This window comes from Poecile atricapillus, chromosome 2 (genome assembly GCF_030490865.1).
Source record: "Poecile atricapillus isolate bPoeAtr1 chromosome 2, bPoeAtr1.hap1, whole genome shotgun sequence".
In the NCBI taxonomy this organism is placed as follows: Eukaryota; Metazoa; Chordata; class Aves; order Passeriformes; family Paridae; genus Poecile; species Poecile atricapillus.
The window spans coordinates 149,664,271-149,689,307 of NC_081250.1; the positions used below are offsets into that span (position 1 = coordinate 149,664,271).

The following is a 25,037-nucleotide window of genomic DNA, read 5'->3' on the forward strand; positions in this document are numbered from 1 at the left end:
CTTCACAGGGGCATAACAAACCCGTATCTCTAAGTGTTCAGGGATCAACAAACCACATGTTGCTCAACACCACCACTGCATTCATTCTTCCACTGGAGTTTTAGTGACAAAGAGCAAATAAAAGTGAGGATTCAGCCCCATTTTTGAGAACAAGATGCAATGCTGAGAGAAGCACAGACTCCTGAGGGAAGATGGGAATGCAGTTTTATAACCTGCATGACTCACAGAGATAAAAAAGCACCAAGCTGCCCAGAAAGCAGGACCATTGCCACCCTCTATTTTCATCTTAAATAGGTTTTTTTCAATTATTTGGGTTTTACGATCCAATTAAAGGGGGGAAAAAAAAAAAAAAAGGGGAAGCTATTTCTGGCTCAACTCCCAAGGCAAAACTTATTTAGGGCAGGGTGTTGCTTCAAGGAGATAAGTACTGTTTATTAAACAGCAGCAGTGACCCGATAAGCGCTCAACCTACATTTCTGCCGCCTAAAACAGACACGTATGTGTCAACTACAGCACCGAGGGATGGGAACTGAACTCCAGGGGAGAAAAACTAAATATTGCAATCACTGAGCTGAATTCACTTTTGGACTACTGCCTCAAATTAAGAAAGCAAAATCAAGCTATCTTGTGTAGAACTTACTACAGCAAGCAGCTGTGAAAGGTAGAATCACAAAATACTGGGTTTGGTGCAGACAGAACAGAGAAATAAGGCTTCACCTTCTATCAAAACATGATAGAAGCCTTCAGCCTTGATCAGGAGGCACAATTGCTGCATTCAAAGTGATTCAGCTGCCACATCTCCCTGTTCAAACACTCCTGCAGAAGTCCCACCACTCAACCACTTTTAAATGCAATAGAAGTTGTATCAATATGAGAATATTTTCCTTAGTGCCAAGGCTCTAACTAGGAATCTTTCATAGCCTGGCAGTGCTACAGAGGAGAGCACTGGACATCTGAGCTGGAAGTGATGCCCTGCCCAAGGAAACCTGCCAAAATTCATGCAGAGACACCTTCAGGAACACAGATGCTGCTTCAGTATTTCAAAGCATTGGAAAATCTACATGCATTCCTGGATTTTACTTTTAAAGTGCTGTCAAGGAAAGAAGGGATTAGAAAAAAGATGAAAGACTAATAAACTGGAGCATCCATGTGATAAGTATTGGAAGCTCCTCACTCATTTGTCAGATGATAAAATGAATAATGAGAACATTTCAGCCTTGATATGATGATTGAGACCATCAAGAGCCCCATTTTCAAGGTGTGAATTAAGGTGAGCTGGGTGTGGAATAATGAGGTGTCCATATGCTGTCTTTAGGCTTACTTTTATCAGGAAAGAAGCCAGACTTCCCATTATAATTCATCTCATTTACATAAACTAAAGGTTCATAGCTATCAATCTTAAAAGCAGCAATTTCTATTAAAAAAAAAAAATCTGGAAAAGACAGGTATCAGAAAAATAACAGTCTTATGGCAGTTTTATGAAATAAAATTAGCAATCAAGCAAAATTACTCTGTCAAAAGACAGGGAGGGAAAGGTGGCAGTAGAGGAAACCTGCATAATCACAGAAATGCTGTGTTAGTAAAAAAAATTTTTGCAAATTGAAAACTATTGCAAACACAAGGCTGGCTGCTCTTATTCCTGCACATTACTGAGGATCAAAATCAGAGATAAAAGTGACTCATGAAGTGAGCAGGCCAAGACACTCCTAGTCTATAAAAGGTGTGAATGAGCCACACACTTTGATGAGCTTCTACTCCAAAATCCACACAGTTATGTAATGATGGTTTTTCAGGACCATGTGCTCCGTAACCATTTCTCAGACTTGGAACATTCATTTCTTTTGTCCTTCACCATTTTTTAAAGCTTAACTGCTGGCCTGCTCAGCATGCTGGAAGTGCTGCCAGTCAGCATTAAACTTGCACATTGGAGATTTTTTAGCAAAGAATTATGCAATTTTAATGTGCAGTCAGAGGCCTAATGAGTTATTAAATAAGAAGGGGCCAAACGAGTTGCATGGAAGGGCTTGTCGACACAGGAGATCGTCTGAGCATAATTACACCAGTGCAATTATATCAATAAGTTTCCTTGTGTGGCAAGTCCTAACTCATATTTAATAATCAGGTGATGCTTTCACAACTCTCAGTAGGTTTTAGCATTGCGCTCATGCAATCTATGTTTGCCAAGGGGAAGACTCTCCAAAACAATTTTTTCTAAAAATACATAATCTCTAAATGAAACTAAGATGAAAGAATCCTTATTTGAAAGAATCACTTTGGGTTAAGGTTTCCAATATCAGATGATGGGGCTGCTCTTCCAGATTATCACTAAAGGTATTTTAGGTACAACCACAGTGCACATTCACTGCTGCCTCCAGGTCAGTCACTGATGCCATCACACAGATCCAGCAAGGATGCATCACTCCTTGGGCAAAAAAAAGGGATTTAATAACTTGTCCTCAACTACTGAGCAGCTATTTTGCCTCCAGAACTGCAGGAAATAAATTAAATGACAAATGTGTTCATCATGACCAGGTTAAAAAGAACCAAGGCTGGCAAAGGAACAGCCTCCAGCAGCTGCTGCAGAGGAGCAGAGGATCATGAACACAGAACAACAGAGGTGGGAAGAGACCAGGCTGACTTGTCAAGTTTTGAATATCTTAAAGGACAGTTTCCACAATACCTCATACAATCTGTTCCACCCCTGCAGTAAAATAAACTTGCCTTCTACTCAACTGGAGTTTCCTGTGCTCCAGCTTCTGCCCTGTTCTGGTCGACCTCCCCAAGTCCAGCTCCATCTGCTCCAAAGGTTCCCCTTAGCCAGCTGGAGAAGCTGGAAGATCACCCTTTCCCCTCCTCCTCCTCCTAAGGCTGAATTCCCTTCACCTCTCCCGGGGTGCCACATGTCCTTCTCCTGCCACCTCAGTGCCCTTGTCACCAGGCTTACAAAAGGGTCATGGCCCCTTCTGGAAGTGCTCTTTGAAGTGGGAGAAAAGGAGACTTCAAGAGGGGACTCCCCACAGCAGGGGAAACAGGATTTCCACAAATAGTTATTTAACTACCAGTAATAGAGGGAATTCAGAAAGAATCTGGAAAACATCCAGTACAGATCCGTGACAGGATCTGCATGGAGTTTCTATGTATTTTAATCACACATATATAGTTAGAGCAAGAAAAAAAAAAAAAAATACAGGGAGTTTAACCTTTTCTTTTTAGAATCCAGCTAGAGAAAAACTTGGGGCTGTCTTCAAGTTTTCTGACAGTCTGGGTTTTATAAAGAAGTTTAACTTCTGGCTTTCTGTTAAGAACCGTTATGGGAATGATAGGAGAGAGGCTGGCAGTGTTGTCTGTGAGATAAGGGAAACCCAAAGCTGCAGCTCATAGTCCCTTGATATTTTGGAGGCAGAGGAATCTATATGGAACCTGTAAGTCTGTCTGCTGCTCATTAAGGATGTTTTAGAGCATGGAAACCAGAATCTCTTCAGTCAAGCTATAACATCCTTGATTAGATAATGCACAACAAAAAAGTGTTAGACTTGTCTGCTAATCTCCAAGAATCCAACAATCCACAAGGGCAGCAGAGGAGATGATGCAATCAGATTTTCAGTTATCATTTTTTACTAAACCCCCCCTAAAGGTTCTTCTGTCTCTCAGTGAGCAACTACCACACTTTCTAACCACAGCACACTCATTGCATGTGCCAAAGTGGGCTACAAGAAAAAGGCTCAGCTTAATACTGATGAGCAAAAATGAAGGAGCTGTTCTCATATTTGGTCATATTTTAAGGCCCTTGCATGACTGCTGAGATGTTTGATGATACTCTGCCAGATTGCTTCCAGTTTCCTAGTGCTGGAGTATGAAACTAAATACCTTAACATAGAGTAGAAGTGTTAGATAAACAGCACTGTCTTCATAACTGTAATCTCATTATGTTCAGTAGACTACTCCAAACATCATTTTATTGACTAATTGTCACTTCCTGTGAAAGTATTCAAGCAAGATTAACTCTCAAGTCAACCCTTTTACCTACTGAAAGATGTCTCTGCCCATGGCAGGCAGGTTGAACAGGATATTTAAAGGTCCTACACAACCCAACCCATTCTATGATGATTTTGTCTGGAATAGTTACAGATCTGCAGCTCCCTTGGTTACCCTGATGCCTTTTGACCTCTGTAAGATACAGACACAATCTCTTCATGGTGTCAGAAGTGATGTGATCCACTGAGACCAGAATCACTGCCAGACACCAACGGTGTGAGCTGCAGTCACAGATCAAAGGGAGAAGCAAGACATCTATCCAGCTTGCTTTTAAGTCAGGACATTTCAAAGAAGAATATGTAAGAACAAAGGAACTGAAGAGGAAGAGATCAAGGCTCCAGCAGAAAGCAGCAGGCAAGAAACTAAGAATGGTTCTTTCCAGCCCACAAGCTGCTTCTGGACAATGTCAACTAGCAAAGGACACCAAGTGCTCGTACTTTGCTTTCCTCCCACATTCTCCTTGCAGCCTTGACCTTCAAAGTCAGCCTCCAAATTTTTGAATACCAACAAGCTGCTTCTCACCACCTACAAATGGGGTGAGCAGTGGCAGAGCACCACTAGAGCACCCAAAATGCAGAACTTCCACCCTCACTGCTCACAAACCAGGTGCCTTAACCAATCCGTGCACGTGGAATTTTACCAAGTCCTACCACAACCCTTCTTAAGGGCCACAGAGAAATGCTTTTAATTACAAGCTGCAGTTTGAATTAAGTCATCCAAATAGTGAGCCTCATCCAAACAATGGAGGGATGCTTACGGCTTACCCACAAGTCAGCAGCCCAGTTTGAAGTTAAATATGAATTCAAAGTACAAAATAACTCCATCTTCAGACAAACTTCTACTCAATGAAGGGGGGAAATGGAGAACATTCTTAGTGCTATTTATCACATTTGACCATCATGATGCATTCCCTTTTCCATGCCTTAGAAAATGATGTCGAACTAATTCCAGATGTCTTTCCTAACAATTTGAAATACAGAATATAATGGTATTTTCTGCATTCATAAAGAGCAATGCCTCCATTCAATACAATCTCTGCTCTTTGTCATTTCAAAAGACCCAAAGTGAATAAACACATTTTTTAAGAGGGAACAAAAAAACCCCAACCCACCTACTAGAACATATTGCTCCCTTCAGGCTGCTTCTCCTCTAAAGAAGGTAAGACCAGAAATTACATATTCACCATGCCACATTATGCTTCCCTTACCCCTTGTTTGCATTTCGGTTAGGAAAGAAATGTGGCTGTCTCTGCTTCTGTACTACCTGACACTTGGAACTGCACAGGTGTGTAGGAAACTGCCTAAACCACCCTCCACTGTGTTTACTTGTTTTCATTTTGTTTTGAATCACTATAAGGCTGGTAAAACATAACTTCTTCATACATCAGGATTGACCTGCCCAAAAAACTTAACTGGTTTCCATCACTACTCAGTGTGAACATGAGACAGACAAGCAATTCCATTCAGTTCCCAGGAGCCACAGGAAATGCAGCTGCTGCCAGGTGCAGAGCTGAGCTCAGCAAGGGGTACACGGCCACAGCCCCATCATTAGGTACTTCAACACCTTCTGCACACAGCAGCTGCCATCACATAGCACCATGAGAACTGTACAGCTCACCCTGACACTCCATTACCTCCAAATCTCAGGCTTTCAGAGATTTTTTTTCTTCTTCCTCAGAAATAGTAAGAGTTGGTCTCTGCATTACAGCCCACAAGCGGATGTTGGATAGATTAAATCCACTGAATCAGGGTCAGAGTTCTCAGCAGTGTTGCTCCCCCAACACTTTTCCCTTCCCCTACCATCACACCCCATGCCTCTCCTCCTGCATTTTTGGAGCCATCCGTGCCCACATGCACACCAGCTCCATTGAATTAAAGGGTTCTAATGGCTTGGGCTCTATTCCATGGCCACTGGCATGGTTTTCCATGTGCTGTGCCTCACCAGCTGGGAACTGGTGCCACAGAGACCCCAAATCCACATTCCCTGTGGGATTTGCATTGTGCACAACTTAATGAAACACAGAAGTGATTTGTCCTCAGCTAACTAAAGAAAGGAGCTAGGATGGTTCTGCTTTGACTTGTACCTTTGCAAGCACATTTCATACCCACCTCTAACTGGCAGTGTTCATGTGCAAAATCTAAAAATAAAAATTACATTGTCTTCTTTCCTAAAAACTTTTTAATACACAAAACTCAACTCTAGAGCTGTAACTCAGTAGTCATGTCTTCCTTGAAAAAAAAAATCTTTTCCCATACCCACACTGGATTAATCTTAAAACACATGAACACTCCTGTGGTTCAGTTTCAGAATAGAAAAATTCCCAGTTAAGAGCTGAGGCTATGCTTTATTTTATCATTTCAGATAGCGAAAGCAGCTGTAGCAGCATCTTCAACAGTAGTATCTCCTGCGGTTTCCAGAGATAGGGCTGTGGTTTTCACCATCACTGCAAAGAGGGAAAAATGCAGGTTCCTAATAGTGAAATAACTAAGATATTACAGTGTAGGCTGGCAGCAGAAGTCTCTTATCAGAATTTTTTTTTCCATTACACCTCAGGGTTTTTTCCCTCCACCTGCTTCTTGTAAGCAACAGATTTTCCCATATTGCTTGATACAAAATAAAACTCAGCTATGAAAGGTAAAAAACCAGTCACATAAAAGTTTACTACAGAGGCCTCCCTGAAATTTGACATTAAAGGGAATTTGCAAGTCAAACAATTCGGAAAAAACCCACCACTACTGTATTCTTATCACATAACGAGACCCAGACAACAAAGCTTCATTTCCTTGCCCTGGTGGGAAGTTTCCTCCTTCTGAAAGAAGCTCTGACTTTTTAAACAACACACCCTTATGCAAATATTCTGAATCCCTATGTGTTATTCCTAAGCATTCCCTCATTAAACACTGAAGTTCTTCCCAAAATAAAATGCACTGGTTCACCGAGAAATTAATTCTTCTGCTTTGTCATTTCTACATGAACCTGGATTTCTTCTCTATTTCTGTTTTGCTTGTGGTTTGGAGGGTTGGTGGTTTTTTGGGTTTTCTTTTTAAACCTATGTCTCTCACTAGACTTCACAACAGAAATATGTAAGTCAGCAGAGCTGAAGTTGACATGTAGAATTATTTGAGAAACCTTAGGTTTCACTGGCAGTTAAAAACCACAAACAAGAGAAACTCTGCTCTTCCAAAGTCTTGTCCACCATGAGAATTTCAGAGATGACAGAGGAGTATGATGGGACAAGAGTGTACAACCAACAGAGAAATTAATTGAAAAAGCCCACAAAATCCAGTAGAAAGGGAGCATTCAGCGCAAACCACAAGCTGTATGAAAGGACAATGAAATAAGTTCATTATCAAAGTCAAGAACACAGAAACATTTAGACAGGAATTCACCCTCTGTATGAACAGACGCCTGTCCTTTAATAGCAAACACTTGCTAAACAAGTTTCAGAAGGTATATAATGAGGCCCCAGTAATAATTATGTTTTAAAGCTTTATTCATCTACATGGCAGGTTTAACTTCAAACAATTTTTTGATTGATCTAGCTAAGCCAGTGAAACCTCCACTCTTGGGAATTCTTCTAAAATTGGCTTATTTAAAATAAATCTAAATTAGCACATCCACACACACTTCCTACTACTAAATTAAAATTTAAATTTCATTATTTTCTCACATTAATAAGCTCTTGCGTAAATTTCGTGATTAAACTAGGAACATAAAAAAAGCATCGCTGAGACAAAAGGTTGCAATACTCCAACCTGTGACACGAGCAGCTCAAACAGAGCCACCCACAGAGCCCAGCACTGCCAAGGCAGCTCCTTGGTGGCCACAAAAGAGTTACTTGTTTCCTACACTATATACAAAATAATAAACATCACTTGATACAAATAAGTTTCAGAAGTGTATCTTCAAGCTTCCCAAAATAACATGCTGAGATTAATTTATTTCTCAAAAAAATGCAAACTTTGGTTTTGCTCTGCGTCTCCTCTTGTCACACCCAACACAGGCTGGAAGTGACACAATGAGACATTAAATTCATGTACTGTTTAAACACAGTCTTCAGACTTACACATATTTTATTAAGAATACTCTCCACCTTCTGATTATAAAGCAGCTTGTAAAAGGGAATTCAATCAGGTTGTGCTAGGAGAGCTCCTGGGAAAAACTGTAGAGCCCAAAACTGCAGATGTAGAGCCCATAACTGGAGTTATTTTGCAACTATGAAAAGTTAAATATTTTAATGTTTCTCCCAAAGACAGAGACTTGCATGACTGCAGATTCAGTACTGCTGGGAACTGGTCCCCAACACGGCAGGTGGCAATAAACTCCCATACAAGAAAACAGAACACAACTAAGCAGCACTACAAAAAACAGAACAGGACAAACAAATTACAATAGGAGAGAACAAATTACTCTCACCACACCTGTGATTAAAAAAATAAATAAATGCCTTTCACAACCCAAACAGTCATAAAATTTGGTAGCACTGTGGACAGCTCAATGAGTACCCAACTCAAAAGAAAAACCTCAAAGCAAGCTTTGGACTGACTTGATTGTGCCAGGATCCAGAGTACTTTCCAGTCGAAATCAATGGTTTTCCTCCACATTGGCTGTGTCCAGTTTTGTCACACAGTAAAAAAAAAAAAAACAAAAAAAAAACAAACCCACCAAACAAAACTTTCCTTCCTAGAAAACCTGGGCACCAGGCACCACATGGTTTCACAGCTGCACAGCTATAAAGCAGGGTATTTAGGAGAAGTAACTCTGCTTAATATGAAATGCAGAGAGAGTACAGAACCAGATTAAATAATGCTCACACAAAAACTTTTTATTTGAAGGCACCAAATATTGTTCTGAAAAGAGAACAATAAAAGCAAAACAATTAAAATAGAGAGGCTAAAATGAATTGCACTAATCTGTGGTGAACACTAAACAGACTAAAAGACACCACTGATTAAAACAGTCCTGAGTATATAAAAATACAGGCATCACCTCAGTCTTGAGGATTTAAAAAAACTCCACTTCCTGGGCAGTACTAGAAAGTCTCTTCAACTTCTTAGATATGGCTGCCAAAGAGACTCACAAATTACAGCTCTGGTGTAAAATATGAGAGACACTACACAGATTCAGTGTACCTGGGGTCGATTTTATACAGGTCTCTTCCCAATTTCTGCAGTATAAAATGTATAATTAATTTCTGAAGTTGAAATTTGTGTATTAATAAGATATGTGGGGAAAAAAAACCCAACCAAACATTATTTTGCACTGAATTCGAAGGGCTGTGCTTCCCTAGTCAACAGGAGGAGATATTTTACATTCTAGTGGGCTGCTTTGTGAGTACATCAGAAAGGATGCAAGATACTAAAACAAATTAATTGGACAATGCATGGAACAGATCCCACAGCCACTACAGTTAAAACTACGTAATATTTTCCACCAGCTTTTTTTTTTTTTTCCTCTCTAGTTCATAACTTACCAAAAATAAGATACTGGAGGCTGACCTTTCTTCATTTAGATTTAGCCATAATTTCTGGTAGGCTGAGTATTAGAAACTTCATCATTAAAAACAGGACCAAGTATTTTGCTTAAACATGAAGGGAAGCAAAACACCACCAACATTTTGACAGGCCTTACAAGTTCTGTGAAGCTGCTGTCAGGACAGGCCAAGCCAACATGAACATTACTTTCATCAGGCATTTAAAGTTCCTAATTAGTTAAAACTATCTGTGTGTGCAAAGCCAATTTAGCAGTTTACTGTGTTCATCAGCTGATCCCTGCAATTTCTGAACAGCCAGAAGTGTTTAGAAGGGCTGGTTTCTGAAATGGAAAAATCTCTCCCTCCTAAACAATTCTAAGGGGTACAAGAACATCAGGTGATCATCTAAGGTATTTTACTGAGTTAAAGCATTTATAGGCCTTTTCCACCCTGCTGTGAAAGAGAGACAGACTGGTGGTGATAGTGAAGGAATGGCTACAAATTGTGGAAAAAAAAAAACCTTTCCTGGAAGTCAGGAAGGTTTGGGTATTCCTTTGCACGGCTTCTGTACATTCCAATGCACCACTAAGTACGTACCAGCACACAACCATTTTGCAAAAGTGAAAAACTTCAAGATGAAGTAAAAGTAAATGCACAAAATCCCATGTAACCACAAAGTCAGCAAGAGAATCACTGCTGAAAAAGACGTTTCACTTTTCAATAGCAAATAGCATAGTTCAGTTCACCAAGGAAAGGAGAAAGTTTGGTGACACATCTGACACCACCAATTATCTTTCCATCAAACCACCTCACCTGAAGACAACACAGTTATCTGAGGCAACATAATGATATAGAATTTTTCTTTCCTTAGGAAAATATATTAGTCATGACAACAACACATTTGAAAAAGTCATGCTGTGTTTTGTAGGCTGTAACTTTGACAAATGCATTTCAATTTTAGCAAAAACTAAGAGAGCTGAGGCTGTATATGAAGTTCTCATTCCCTCCTCTTTGTGTGGCAGCTTACAAGGAGTTTCAGCATTAATTTACGGTCTAAAATTAAGCCAAAGAAACTGGATGACTCTGTGACACCAGCAGCAGAGTAAGACCAGGTTCACATCCACCCCCAAGAGAACAGAAAAAGCTTTTTTAAGAAGAGAAGGGCAGACCTTTAACAGGAGGTACAGGGGAGTTCTTGCTGCCACTGAAACACAAGCTAAGAGGACACTGGTGGATAAAAATTCCACCATATGAAGACATTGCCATTTCTAGTACCTCAGTTAAGGCATGAGAACACCCTTCCCGGCACCACATTTTAAGACTCCCAAAGACAATCAACTGCCAACATCCAAAATCTTCAAGAAAATATATAGAAGGTAAAAACAAGTACCTGCGCTGAAAACCAAAACAGACTTACAAGTTTCAACAGTCTACTCACAATTTTTAAAGGGTAACTTAAAACTAAATGTCAAGAAAATAACTTTAGTTCCACTAATTTAATAAAGTTGGTTTTCATGCCAGGGGAAAAAAGTTGGTATTTCACATGCAAAGCTATAATCAACTTCACACTCTTTTTTAGACAACTTCTCCTTCAAAAATAAATTAGGGCCTTCAGCATCAAGCAAAGTCAAATATCCTTTTAAAGAGTAAAAGAGAAATCTGTGGTGTGCAAAGTTTAGAATTAATAAATACATTAAGACCTAGAAGTGCAAGTTCCAGAAGTTTATGCAGCTTTTAATCAAGTCTTTTAACTTAATTACAGTACTTTTATTATGCCACTTTTGACATTTTTCTGTTCTTCTAAAAAAACATACACCAAAAATTAGCAGCATCAAGTTTTTTCTTCAAAAAAGAATTTCCTCTCAGATTTTCAGTTTTTTTACTTTTCACACTTTCTTGAAGCTAAGAAAAAGGGCATGGATACAATGTCACAGCAAATTCAACACCAAGTCAAGAACTCATTATTTGAGAGAAAGCAAAGAGGGATCATTAATTTCCTAATTATGGAAACTGATTTTATGACAACTCCTTCATGTATAAAAACCCATCTTACTTCTGACATAATAGCATGTTTAAACAAACTTCACACGTTCAGCAGCAATTTTTTGAAACCAGTCAGATACGGCCTCCTAACTTGCTTGATACTGTTTCCAGAAAAAGAATTAAGACTAAAATAGCAAACCCTGTGGCAAATTGAGCGGTTCCGCTGGCAGGAGGCCAGCACCAGGGGCACCCTGAGACGGGCTGGGCTGCAGAGTCCAGTTTGGCAAGGGGAGCTGGGTGAGCAAAGCAGCTCCAGTGCATCAGCAGTGTCTGGAGAGGGCAGCGGCAGCAGGATCCGGACACAGCAGAGATGAATGGAGCCTTTCCTTGGTGTCAAGGATGTGCTGACAGACCTGGAGAGGCTGCAGCTCTCCTGTGTTCACAGCAGCTCTGGCTCGGTGAGGGGTTCTAAACCACACTTCTGCTCTCTCCTCCGAGCAGGATTTCACACACAGTGGTTTTGCAGTTTTCAGATTAACATGTGGCAGGAGACCTCACAGTCCCTGCTTCCAGGCTGCTTCATGAAAGAGCTCGAACAAAAATCTCCAAGATGCCCAGCCTTGTGTGTGGAGTGGAGCAGGAAGCTGCCTGGGCTGCCAGAAGCCACTGTGCTGCTGAGGCTGTCCGTGGATGATTTCACAGGAAGGAAGAAGAGCCTCACTCACCATGTGGAGAACAACTCGCAGCTCCTACCCCTGCACGGACGCGGCCACGCAGGGGGAAAGAAAGGGCTGAGCCACACTGATAAACTCGGAAGTAAACAAGACAAGAGATGAGCTTGGCTGGAGGCAGCAGAACAGCAGGAGCCCGAGACACACACCAGTGACAACACACAGCCACCTAGAACTTGGTGAAAGTACAGCAGTGTCAGGAGCCCGAGGTTAAGAGGTTGTTTGTTCCAGGAAGGGGAAAACATTGTTTCACAGCAAACGTGGGTCCCTGATGGCAAACAGCAGCCACCAGCCGGGAGATCATTCCAAGGGAAAGGGAAAGTGGTAGGATTGGACAGAGTGCAAATAAAGATAAAGAGATTCCCACACAGGAAACTACTCTCAGCCCATATGCTGGTAATATTTTTAATTGTCTGTCTCCCTAAACACAGTTTTGAACAGGATCTATCACCAGGAGGTGAACACAACAACAGCCCGATGTGAGCCACCACGAGCACCTGTAAACTCAAAGTGTACCTGTGCCTGAGCAAGAGAACCCGACACCAGAAACCACCAAAGGATTATATCTATAGCTCTACACAGTTATTGGTACTGAAATGTGCAAGTGATGTTACACATGAAAGCAAGATCTTGAACATCAGTCGGACACAGCTGTAGAGACCTGTGTGCCTGCTGTGCTAGCAAGAGCCCACTGAGAAAGTAAAAACAGAGGAGCTGTACTTCAAGAGGAAAATAATCATCCTGATTGTCTTTCTTGATTATTGACCCTTCAAGAGAACCAAGTCAGAGGAAAAAAAAAGGAAAAAAAAAAAACCAAAAACACCAAAAAAACAACCAGCACCTAACTCTGGATCCCAAGATATGAATGCTTTTACAGAAGCATCTGTGAGAGGAGCAGTAAAAGACATCTCAGTTGTAGGTCCTGTATTTCTCTACAACAGTCTTTGCCAAATTGTCCCTCTAAGGAAAGACATTTTATGCAAAACAATTGAGAACAGTAGCATAAAATGAAGTTTCCTTTATTTTGAAACTTTTCTAGAAAAAACTAGGTTCCAGTCACCCAAACACTCTTGTTTCTACATAAGAATTCTCACCACAGAAACAGCCTAACACTAAAAAGGAAAAAACATTGTCTCGTATGAACTGCACAAACGCGAACGGTATTAACCTGTATTTCCCCAAAGTGATATTAAACGTCCCTAAGAGAGTTGCTAACCCTTCTTTGCACGTCCACCTTTCCTTTGCTCCCAGGTTGGTCCACACGGCAGAGCGAGCCTGAGGACCCAACGCTGCCGCTCACCTCTCCCAGCCCTCCCGACATGCGGGCGCTTCACCCGCACCTCCCCAGCGCAACTATCGCAGCGCGGCCGCCGGCGAACACGCGGCCAGCCGGGAATCCCGGGATGGAGCCGGGAGGGAGGAAATGGAGACCCCAGTCCGCAGCGGGAGCTACGCCGGCCTCAGGGCTCGGCAGAGGGAGTGGGGAGCGGGGCAGGGAAGGCGACCCTCCCCTCAGAGGGGCCTCCGGACACGCGGCCCTGCCCGAGGTGGCGGCGGCGCCCTGACCCTCCTTCCTCCCCCGGCAAGCGCGGCCGCCGCTCCAGCCAGGCCCGAGCCGGGGGGGGCGAGGCGCTCCCGGGGCTCCCCACGGACACGGACCGGGAAAGCCGCTCCGGGGGGAACGGAGGAGGGAAGCAAACCCGGGCGAAAGCTCACCGGGTCCGGCGGAGGGGGCTCCCGGGTACATGTCTCCGTGTGCGGCGGCGGAGGCGGCGGCTCCAGGGGAGGGCACGGGGGAGGGAGCGAGCCCGAGCCCCGGCGACGCTGTCGGGGGAAGGGAAGGGGAGGAGGAGGAGGAAAGGGAGGGGGAGGAAAAGAAAAGGGGAGAGGAGGGGAAGAAAAAAAAAAAAAAAAAAAAAAAAAAGAAAAGAAAGAGGGAGGAGGAGGAGGGCCGGGAATCCAGGTTACTCGTCGGCACTGAGGAGCGGGGAGGGGAGGAGGAGGAGCCGCGGGGTCACGGGGAAGGGGCGCTCCGCCCTCCGGCCCGGGCGGGCGGGAAGCGGCCGCGGGACAGGGATCGGCTGCGCTGCCGAGCTGAGGGGCCCCGCTCTCTGCCCGCAGCCCCGCCGGAGCTCTGACCGCGGAGTCACAGAATCAGACAGGTTGGAAAAGTCCTCGGAGATCACCACGTCAACCGGACCAGAGCACGGAGTTCCGTGTCCAGTCTTTACTTAAACACCTCCGGGGACGGTGACTCCACCACCACCCTGGGCAGCCTATTCCAGTGTTTAATCACCCTTCCTGTGAAGAAACTCCTCCTAGTGTCCAGCTTAAACCTCCCCTGGCGCAGTTTAAGACTGTGTCTTGTCATCCTGTGGCTTTCAGTGAGACCTTGGGAAATGACTGTGTCTCTAGAACTCTCTGCTACCTCTCCCTGTTCCATGCTGGAATTATATCAGTAGTACACATACTGCTGGATCTTGAATTAAATTTGGAAATTTTTTGTTTGTATTCTTTTATTCCTCCTGTTGCTGTGAAAACCTCAGCTCAGTTACCTCATGGATTCCCACATCCACTTTTAGTCATATCTATGAAAACCAGCTGTGCTTATTGTCCTTGTCAACCAGATAATGTCTGGTACTGTACACATGTAAAGTTTAGTAGAACCAGATAATGTCTGGTTGTACTTACATAAACTTTAGTACTGGGGAAAACTAGAAATGATGTGAAAGAGGCAGAGTACTGATCAATATGATGCACTGAGACCCTGGGTGTATCCCTGGAGGGATTTAAAAGACATGGATGTGGCATGTGGGGACATGGGTTACTGATGGGCTTGGCAGTGCTGGGTTAATGGTCGGGCTTGATGATCTTACATGTATTTTCCAGCTTAAACAATTCCATGATTCTACATCAGTGATGATAATTGTTGCAGTTTTCAACCCAGAACAGTCAAGCCCCGTCAAAGTCAACTGAATTCCTTCACCATTATTATCTGCCAACAGGCAAGGCAAACATAGAGCTTGTAGTATTCATCAAGCCAATTAATATCCTTCTTCATCAGTTCATATTTCAAGTGATACAGAAGCATCTCACTGTTCCAAAGTATTTACTCTCCCCTTTGGGTCATACTTGCAGATATTTAAGGGCTGCTATTAACAGATCAGCTTTCACTTCAAGTGAACTGTTCCTAAAACCATTGTCACCACTAGAGTTTCCACTGGAGTGATTTTGGATTTGTCTGTATTCCAAGCTTCTCAAATTGCTGGAAAGTAAAGATTTACTCATAACTATAAACAAATAAAGGACAAAATTATGGGTCAAGTTTAGTTTTAAAGCAAAGCCAAACAGCTCTAGCAAAAAGATGAACAAAGGAGCTGGCAAAGCGGTTGCTGTTTTCCTCCCTGTGAGGAGCTGGGTAACATTTTTGCACAACCACCAATAATTTCTGGTTTATGCTATATAACCTTACTAGAGGATGAAAAGAGGCTGGATAGGGAAAAATCCCCGAAAACGAGAGCCAGAAGAGAATTATCTGAGGCACATCTGGCCTTTCTGCTGAGATGGCAGGAGGAAAACATGCAGTTTCTGTATCAACATCTAACTTTTTAATGCTATATTTAAACCAACCTATTCAACATGATTAGGAATGTAACTTCCTCTACAATTAGACATACTATTGTGCCTATTAGACCTGCATTTGAGAAAGAAAAGGGCATAAAATACACTGACAACTTTCTGGAAATGTTCACTGAACTAATTTGGTCACCCTGGCTATCAGCACTGGCTTACACTGAAGCTACAAGTCCATTATGGTACTGCAGTAGCAGTTTGACAATAACAAGCTAACAAGCATCAGAAGACAGCTGAAATATAAGGGGAGGTTTTACAAAATAATAAACACTCATCCCACACTTCTCTCTAGCTCTACAGGATCCTCTGAAATTGATTTCAGAAGTTCCTTAAAAAACAGAGATCCTAAAAATTGCAATTAATGCCTTGAACATCCTAGAGCAACATTCTTGTACTGATTTAAAGCTGATTTCTCTGGATTTAGCACTTACTAAGCAAAAGCATTTATCACTGTTTCTACAAGACTGTAGAGCTGCACAGTCAGCTAAATAATAAATTAAATTGTTTTATTTAAGCACAGTTTTCCCATGTGAAAGTGCTGCTGTTTCTCAGGTATATTTTCATGGTACTGAGCACTTCCACCAGCATTTCTGTGCATCTGAGGAAAGAGAGTTCCAGCTCTCTTCTGCCTCTGTTCACACACTCATTCTGGGCCATGTCACTTGCTTTATTTCCAATGCTTTCTGTCACTGACAACTGCTGGTTTGGAGCACAGTGAAACCTAATTATGTCTTACTGGGCCATTTCACCCAAAAAAGGCCTCAGTTCTTGAAAAGGTTTGTTCTGAAAGAGGTTTGAAAGCTCTGTAACAGCATTCTTTTATGCATGGTCTTTATATGTTGTATTAACAATTATATGGTAGTATAAGAACAGCTGCTTAAACACTTAAAATTAGTTTTTTCTAAAGGAAAAAAAAAATAATAAGAGTGACTGTTTGGCACAATACCTGTCTTAACTGCTGGATTTCAAGATGACATTTACCAGAACTGATATCTGTCACAGAAGAAATTATTAATTTTTGAAAAAAGCATGTTCTAGTAATTCTGGAAGGAAAGACCATATTTAGGAGCAGCATTTAAAATTCATTTATAGCAGCAGCAATCTAGGGAAAATATTTTACATACAAATTGGCCAGTGACAAATGATACAGCTTTTCTTTTGATGAGAAAACATACACTGATCTCCCTAAGTAACAACCATTCCCATTTTAAATGGAATTAATTTTAAAACCCCAGAGTTTATAACTGACTGTCAGTCGTTGTTTACAATAATAGAGTAGCAAAATTTTTTGCTCAGAGCTGAAGGATGTAAATTTTATTCTAGACTTAGAGGGGATTTAGGCTTAAATTTGCCATCTCTCAACTGGCCTGACTTTTAAGATGTTATCCTGGAGTACATGCATTATAGCTGTCACATATTCTTCAATCTGTTTTACATAAGAATTTAAAATCAGAACCAAAGTCCATGGCTCTATGCCCTAATGTGTTCACATTTTACAAAGACTTTGAGTGTTCTGGTTCCCTACTCAGGAGCTGTTTGTTATTTTAACAATTAAATATTTGAACACAATGAATCCATGATGGAGGAACCAAAACCTGATTTTTGTCTTTCTATAATCAGATAACTGTCCCGACTACTAAGGTACAAAGTTGCACTTGATTTCTTTTCTCAAATGAATTACAATAATAATTTATAAAAAAAACAAAACTAAACAACTAATTATCATTAGATTACTAACTTCACTCAAAAAGACAACTTTTCCAGGTGATCAGGGCCAGCAATGCAACAATTCAACTTGATGGAAAAGATAGATGCAGCACCACCTATTGGGGATGTGTTACACACACTGGTTGTTACAGTTTTAAGAAGTACCAGTTTTGTTCTTCATTGTAATGACTTGATTACAAGGAGAAAAAAAAAAAGAAAGAAAGAAAAAAAAAAAGAAAAAAAAAAAAAAGCCCAACTAGGAACAAAAAGAACTTTCAAAAGATAAGAGAAGCAAATACTATACCTGAGACTGTTCACCAAGAAAAAAAATATCTACATATCTTTTAAATACCTCCAAGGCTGTTGGCTCAATCCCTTCCCTGGGCACCTTTTCCAATCCTTTTCATGCAGAAATTTTTATTAATAGTGAATCTAAACTTCTCTGAGCACAACTTAAGATCGTTTCCTCTCATCTTTATTACCTGGGAGAAGAGACCAACCCCTACTTGGCTTCAGCCTCCTGTCAGGTAGCTCCTTGCCCAGCTTTGTTCCTTTTCTTCAGACAGGCTCCAATGTCTTTCTTGTAGTAAAGAACCCAAATCTGAATACAGGACTTGAGGTGTGGCCTCACCAGTGCTGGGTACAGGGGGATAATCGCTGTCCTGGTCCCGCTGGCCACACTTTGCCTTTGGTCACTGAGAAACTGCAGCCTTCAGAGCTGGAGAGTGGCAGCTTAAGGGGAGAAGAATCACCTCAGGAAGGTTATAAACAGCAATGAAACAGTTAAGGAAGGACAAGGAAAGAGAAAGGAATTATCAGCTTCAAGTCTCCTTGCTAAAGACCTCTTGAGTTAGATCACTTTGGTGACCACCAGTGGCCTTGGTCATGTTCCAACACTCAGGCATCAGCTCTGTAGTGTTCACACAGCTAATTCAGGCTGAGGTGCTAAGGGCTGACAGCTTTGTGTACGATAATGACGGATCTTGCTGATGTTTTCGTCTTCCTTGGCAATGCACAAGCACACACAGCCAGATCTCTGCCACTGCTCTTCACCATCCATCCTCCAAGTGTAAAATATCCACCTCAGGGAAGTTTCATAGCCAAGTTGCTTGTTTTGTTTATCATGAAGACAGCCTGCAACAGCTTGCTAGTACACAGCTGTATCATCATCCTAAACCTCACCAGTCTGGAAATAACTCACTACCCTGCAATAGCACAATACACAGAAGAATGTAAGAGGATTTGTTGGGTTTTTTTAAGCCTCCATCTATTTGCTGTAGATTCATTCAGAACAGAGACTTCTGCTCCAAAAGGATGGCAATGTGTCAGACAGTAAAAGTACAGACAGTTACAGGATCAGAGGTGAAAAGCACACACCACCTCAAATTTTTAAACCCTTGGTCTGCTTTATTAAGCAGCAATCCTGATCAGATACCTAGGCTTCCAAAAGCTTTAGGAAGCAGCAAAACTGGGGTTTCTTTTAGTTTTTTGCTTTCTTTTACACAGTGATTTGTTTTCATCAGAACTTTATTCTGGGCTCCTACAGAGCAGCTTTATCAGTGTCACTCAATAGATGCAGCAAGACAGCCATGAAGCAAGGATGCAGGCAAATCTCATTTAATTAACATCTTTGCCAACCAAAGCCTAAGCTTATGTGAATGTCACATTTAAATTTTAGGTCTTCATATTTTTTTTTTTAACAACCCATCAGCATTTCTAATAAATTTTAGCTTAAGGACTGTTATATCAGAATTGTTATAAAACCATGTCTATTAAACATATAATTTTGTTGACTGCTTGCACACTTCCTGTACTCATCTCCCAGGCCAGCAACATTTGCAAGTTTATTTGATTGAAAAGGAATCTTATTTCTCTGTTGCTACTTTTCAGTCAGATCATCATCTCATGGACCACTGGTAGCTCTGAGGGCTTTTGCACAGGATCTTGGCAGCCCTGGAGTGAGGGACGGACAAGGCAGGCTCATGCAAGTCCCTGTGAAATCCCATCCTCAAGCACACAGCAATGACAGAGGTTCCTGGATATTTAATCCCTCTGGAAAGGTGCATTTATTTGCTGCTTTGAGTTAGGTATAAAAATGTAGACAACTGCCCTGTGCCTTGAATAGGAAGTTTAAATAAATGCTTAAATTCAGAGCTGGTGACCCCACTAAAAAGGATAAGCATCCACAAATTAAGCACTGCATCACTGTGCATTTATCATCTCCAGCTATGAGTAGCGTTAGATCTTTGTTTAGTGAAATTCTCAGTTGTTTCTGATCCTTAGGAAGGGATGGATACAAGAGGTAAAGTCCATCTTCCCTACCTCAGGTTTTACTTGTCAATGGTCTAATAAACCTGGGATTTCTATAAAGGAGCACTACAAAAGCAGGCTGATGGATACACTTTGCTGGTAATAGAAAATTGTCATTTTAGGATTCTAAGCTTTCAAGCTTTTTGCAATTTTTTTAATAATTTTGCTTAAGCTCATTTTTGACAGTTTGACTTACTTGGTTTGCATTGAAAGGGACCTTTGAAAGTCAGATAGCCCACCCCACTACAATGCACAGGAATATCTTCACCTACATCAGGTTGTTCAGAGCCTTGTCCAGCTGGGATGGAATCCTGTCCCTCAGGCCTGTCAGCCACACCACTCAGCTTGGAGTCATCTGCAAATCTGCTGAGGGTGCACCTGATCCCCCTGTTCATGAGTTTGATGAAGACTTTAAATCATTATGGTGCCAAGCACACCTGAGGGATGTATCACTAATCTCCATCTGGACATTGAGTCAATCACTGCATTGTGGATAGGACCATCCAGCCAATTCCTTATCCACCAAACAGTTCATCCATAAAATCCGTCTCTCTCCAGTTACAGAAGGATATTGTGTGGGACTGTGTTAAAGGCTTTATAGAAGTCCAGACAAGTGACATCTGTAGCCCTTCCCTTGTCCACTCCATGTGGTCACTCCATTATAGAAGGCCCCTTGGCTGATCAAGCAGGACTTGACCTGGATGGAGCTGTGGCTGTCCCAAGTCACCTCCCTGTCCTCCAGAAGAGCCCTAGCACACCTTTGAGGAAATCTGTTCCATGATCTGCCCAGCCACTGAGGTAAGGCTCATCAAATGCACATCTGTCAAGAAGACAACCCCCCCCCCCCCCCGAGAACATTTATTTTTCACAATCCAATGATGCCTTTTTAGCAAAACTCTGGAATTTGCTCAGGCTCATCAGAATCCCAGAATCCCAGAACCACAGAACAGGTGAGGTTGGAAGGGACCCCGGTGGCATCACTTGGGGCCACCTCCCTGCTCCAGCAGGGCCATCCCAGAGCACAGGCACAGGATTGTCCAGACACTTCTGGAATATCTCCAGCCAAGGGAGACTTCACACCCTCTCTGGGCAATCTGTTCAGTGCTCCATCACTGCACAGGAAAGAAGTTCTCGCTCATGTTCAGGTGGAAAAAATTAGGCTACACAGTTCTGTACCAAGGGCTTATTCTGCACCTTCTCTTCCCATTTTATTACATACACGAAATGGAGTGTTTTAGCGAGGCAGTGAGATCTGAAATAATTGTGGGGGAGAAGGGCTTGGGTCCCTCAAGCTGTGCCAGGGAGGTTTCGTTTGAATCCTGGGAAAATCGTTTCACCAGAGTTTTCCAGCCCTGGCGGGGCTGCGCAGGGCAGCGGTGGAGTCCGCATGCCAGAAGGGATACAAAAGCCGTGTGGGGACGGGTGTGCCTGGCAGTGCAGGGGGAGATGCTGGCCCCGGTGCTCGGCGCTGTTTCCCGATTTTAGGAATGAATTTGTTCCCTGTGAGGGCGGTGAGGGAATGGGCGGGGGGAGAAGGAAAAAAGGAGTGCGCGCGCACAGCTGCCATGCGCGGCGGGTCACGGGGTGACGTCACTGATGACGCAACGCGTACCGCCATTATAAATCCGCGCCACTGTGCCCGGCCCCTTTCGCTCCGCGGCGGCCCAAGGTGCTGAGTCCTTCGTACGAAGCTAAGGCCGAACCACCCGGCGACCAGCACCGCGCCCCGCCATGGCCTCCGTCTCCGAGCTCGCCTGCATCTACTCCGCCCTCATCCTGCACGACGACGAGGTCACCGTGACGGTGAGTGCGGCCGCACAAGATGGCGGCGGCCGCGCGGCATGGCCGCCTGAGGGGCCGCGCCGGGCCCGGCCGGGCGGGCTCTGAGCGCCGCTGTCTCGTTGCAGGAGGACAAGATCAACGCGCTCATCAAGGCAGCCGGAGTGAACGTGGAGCCTTTCTGGCCGGGGCTCTTCGCCAAGGTGGGCGAGAGGGGCCGCGGGCCGGGCAGGGGCGGCGTGTGGGGCTCCCCGCCACACCTCCCGCCCGTGTTAACGAGGCTTCGCCGCCGCTTCTCGTTCTCCGCAGGCGCTGGCGAACATTGACATTGGGAGCCTGATCTGTAACGTGGGAGCGGGCGGTGGAGGGGCTCCGGCTGCCGCCGCTCCTGCGGGTGGTGCCGCGCCCGCCGGCGGATCCGCCCCCGGTAAGTGGCGGCCGTGTCCGACCGAGGCGTGGGGACGTGGATCCATGGGATGGTTCGAGTTGGGAGGTCCTTAAAGTTATCTCTCTCCAACCCGTTGCTGTGGGAAGGGACACCGTCCTCTGAATCAGGCTGTTCAGAGCTCCATCCAACACTTCCAGGGATGGGTCAGGCACAGCTCTGCAAGCGCCAGTTAGAGACGCTGTTTCCATGTGGTTTCTGCCATGCAGTATGTGTGTGTGAATGTTCTCGAGCAAAGCACACCCTTCCCTTGAGGAAGACTGACACTGCATATGAAGTCAGTGTACAGAATTAGTGTTGCCTCAGAAATAAGACTGCTCTTCCTGTACATCATCAGGATCATACAGGGCATCAGCATGTCCTCTTAAAGTTTTTCAGGTTTGTTAGAAATTAATTCTGAAGGCACAAAACCACTGTGCTAATAGTACAAACTCTATTCTTGGGCTGCTGGATTAGGTTGTTAGGACTGGTCAGGTCTTGACACTTTATGTTAGTCAGTGCATGTGACACCTTTTGTGACAAGTGACTTCTCTGAGTTCATAAACTGGAAAATAAATTCCACCTCGTTTCTTTTCCAGCTGAAGAGAAGAAAGAAGAGGAAAAGAAGGAAGAATCAGAGGAATCTGATGATGACATGGGCTTTGGTCTTTTTGACTAATTAGTTTTGTACCAGCCTGTAATAAAGAACATCTGCTTGTACTCGTGTCTCTCAGGTGGATGTTTGTGAAGGGGAGAGGGTGGAGGATGGCCAAGTTACCTCCACCTCATGAAACTGCTCTCCTGAGTGTTCAGCTGGGGCTTTACAACTTCCCATCAGATTTTTGGTGTTTGACAAGAACAGTTAAAGCTTCTAAAGGCACCCAGAGCCTCTGGACAGGGGAGAATGAAATCCCAGTGAGCACCGGAGGTGGTGACAGCCTGGAGCTGCAGGATGGACTCGTGTTCAGCAAAAGGACTGAGGCTGGGCTGGTGCTGCAGCGCTTTGCGCTGTAACACCTCTGGTTAGGGCAGCAATGCAGCTCCCATGGTAGCTGTGCAGGGGCAGCTGTGGCACAGCGAAGCCAGAGGCTTTTCAGAGTGTGGGATAAGGCTGCAATTGTCAGGGAAAGGGCTGAGGTTGTGTAAGGTATAGAGTATTTACCTGGCCAGAAAACTGGGTGTGGGAGGTGATGTAACACCTGATGGAAAGGAGCTACTTTAAAGGCATGAATTTTGTAAATAGCTTTTGAAGAGGACTTTTCCAGGGCAGTTGAACAAGGTAAGGGCTGTGTTCCAAAGCATTTGAGGCATTACAGAATTTCAGGTGTGTAAGAAGGGTGCCCAAAAGCACATTTTGTGGAAAGGGATTGTCCCACATCTGGACCAAACTCTGACGGAACTCTGCACTATCCCACCTTTTACATTTATGTAACAACTTTATTGATAGGATGGTTGGTATTTGTATTAACTTTTTTATATTTAAAAAGACAGAGGTACCCAGGGAAGAATTCTCTTGCTGTGCACACACATGAAATAATAAGAGTCAGAGTTTCACTGGTAACACCTTTTTAATAGGTCAAAGTAACTGTACAGTTCATTATATTCTTCCTGAGAATAATTTATATCCCTCAACAGCAAAAAGGGAGTGTGGTTTTTATTTTAACAGAACAGATGGCATAACTGGAAAACCAAGGAAAATCTAATTACACTGCTCTACTGTAACTCCTCCCAGGCAAGATAGACAAAAGGATGGGTTAGTTAACTACAGTGGGTTTAAAATAGTCATCATGGCTTTAATCTGTCTTTATAAATTATATAAAAATGGGGGACATGAATTGTTACAGATCTCCTCTAAATGCAGCTCTGAATTGCTCTGGTACAAAGCAGCATTTTCACTTCCAAGGAAAACAACATTGCTACAAAAGAACTGGCACGTTATCCTGGTGAAAAAGACGAGTCTTCAGTTGTGTCCTACAGCTAGTTCCAAACAAATGCTTCACACAGTCACGTGAAAGTAAAAGGCAGGAAGATGAAGAGGGCTTTAGTTTGTCTTGAAATGACTGAAGTCTTGAAAATATAGCTTTTTATTCTTTCTCTGTAAATCGTGATTAGCATATTGCGACGTAAGTGTTCTAATGAAAAAAAATTCCAGTCTGGATAGTTCATATACTGTGGGCAAGAATTCTCAGCCCTGAGGTTTCCCCGAATTCTTCACAATATCTTTCTCCCATCTGCTGCTCCACCAGTTTTGGCTCCGAGACCGTGACCCGGTGGCAGCTCAATGGTGGCAGCTCAGTGCGAAGCGTGTCCCATGCGATGGTGTGACCTGCCCTGTGCCCCAGCTCTGAGTGCCCGCAGGCTCCTGTACAAACCTCCCCTGCTGATAATGCCACCTTCTGAATCCAGCCCAGCTCGGCCCTACCAGAAAGACTTGGTTAAACTGTTGCAATGAGAGAACCAGCAGCACTTGGTCAGGTCTGCTGAAGCCAGAGGCACTGGAAGGCCAGGACTGCACTGGGTTAATCCTCACTGCTGGTGGAAGGTGAAGGAACATCCTGTCGCAAGCAGAATTCCGAGGCTGATGACATCTTCCCTCAGTGCTTAGTGTGGTCTGGACTGGCTGATTTTCAGTCTGGCTTGATCAATAACATCCAGCAAGTTTTTGGCATCCACAGCCAGGGCGTGAGCAGCCGTCAGCATTTGCTTCTTGTACTCCTGCTGCAGGCTGGTCATGACGTACTGCTGGGCCAGCTTCATCTTGTTGATGAGCTCGGCCAGGTCCGAGTTCAGCAGCTTCTGTGCCATCTCAATCTGCAATGAGACAGCCCTGTCAGCCCTGGGGGGTTCTTGAAACACTGCACTCACAGCAATGCCACGGCTCCTGCCTGATTCCTGACTGAAGCTGGGCCGTTTCTGAGGGCACCATGTGGAGCAGCAGATGGAATTTGGCACCTGCTGAGCC

At 43.5% G+C, this 25,037-nt stretch overlaps 3 protein-coding genes across 17 annotated transcripts in view; 1 reads left to right on the forward strand and 2 right to left on the reverse strand.

Moving 5' to 3' along the window:
* Window positions 1-14,125, reverse strand: part of AGO2 (argonaute RISC catalytic component 2) — a 50,694-nt gene extending 36,569 nt beyond the window's left edge. The window contains exon 1 of one of the 2 annotated variants that reach the window (XM_058830702.1): window positions 13,939-14,125. In XM_058830702.1, coding sequence (XP_058686685.1) covers window positions 13,939-13,969 — 31 coding nt within the window. In that variant the 5' untranslated portion in view covers window positions 13,970-14,125. The remainder of the gene's footprint in view (window positions 1-13,938) is intronic. The other variant, XM_058830703.1, reaches the window with a different exon arrangement.
* A 7,360-nt stretch (window positions 14,126-21,485) lies between these two features.
* On the forward strand, window positions 21,486-22,795 carry RPLP1 (ribosomal protein lateral stalk subunit P1). Its single transcript, XM_058833331.1, has 4 exons — window positions 21,486-21,675; window positions 21,780-21,854; window positions 21,961-22,078; window positions 22,675-22,795. The coding sequence occupies exons 1-4, from the start codon at window positions 21,604-21,606 to the stop codon at window positions 22,752-22,754; spliced, it is 345 nt and encodes a 114-aa protein (XP_058689314.1). The 5' UTR covers window positions 21,486-21,603; the 3' UTR covers window positions 22,755-22,795.
* An 829-nt stretch (window positions 22,796-23,624) lies between these two features.
* PTK2 (protein tyrosine kinase 2) overlaps window positions 23,625-25,037 on the reverse strand; it is a 191,027-nt gene continuing 189,614 nt past the window's right edge. For all 14 annotated transcript variants that reach the window (XM_058833329.1, XM_058833324.1, XM_058833327.1 and 11 more), the window contains one exon: window positions 23,625-24,886. In XM_058833329.1, the coding sequence (XP_058689312.1) occupies window positions 24,677-24,886 (210 nt within the window). In that variant the 3' untranslated portion in view covers window positions 23,625-24,676. The remainder of the gene's footprint in view (window positions 24,887-25,037) is intronic.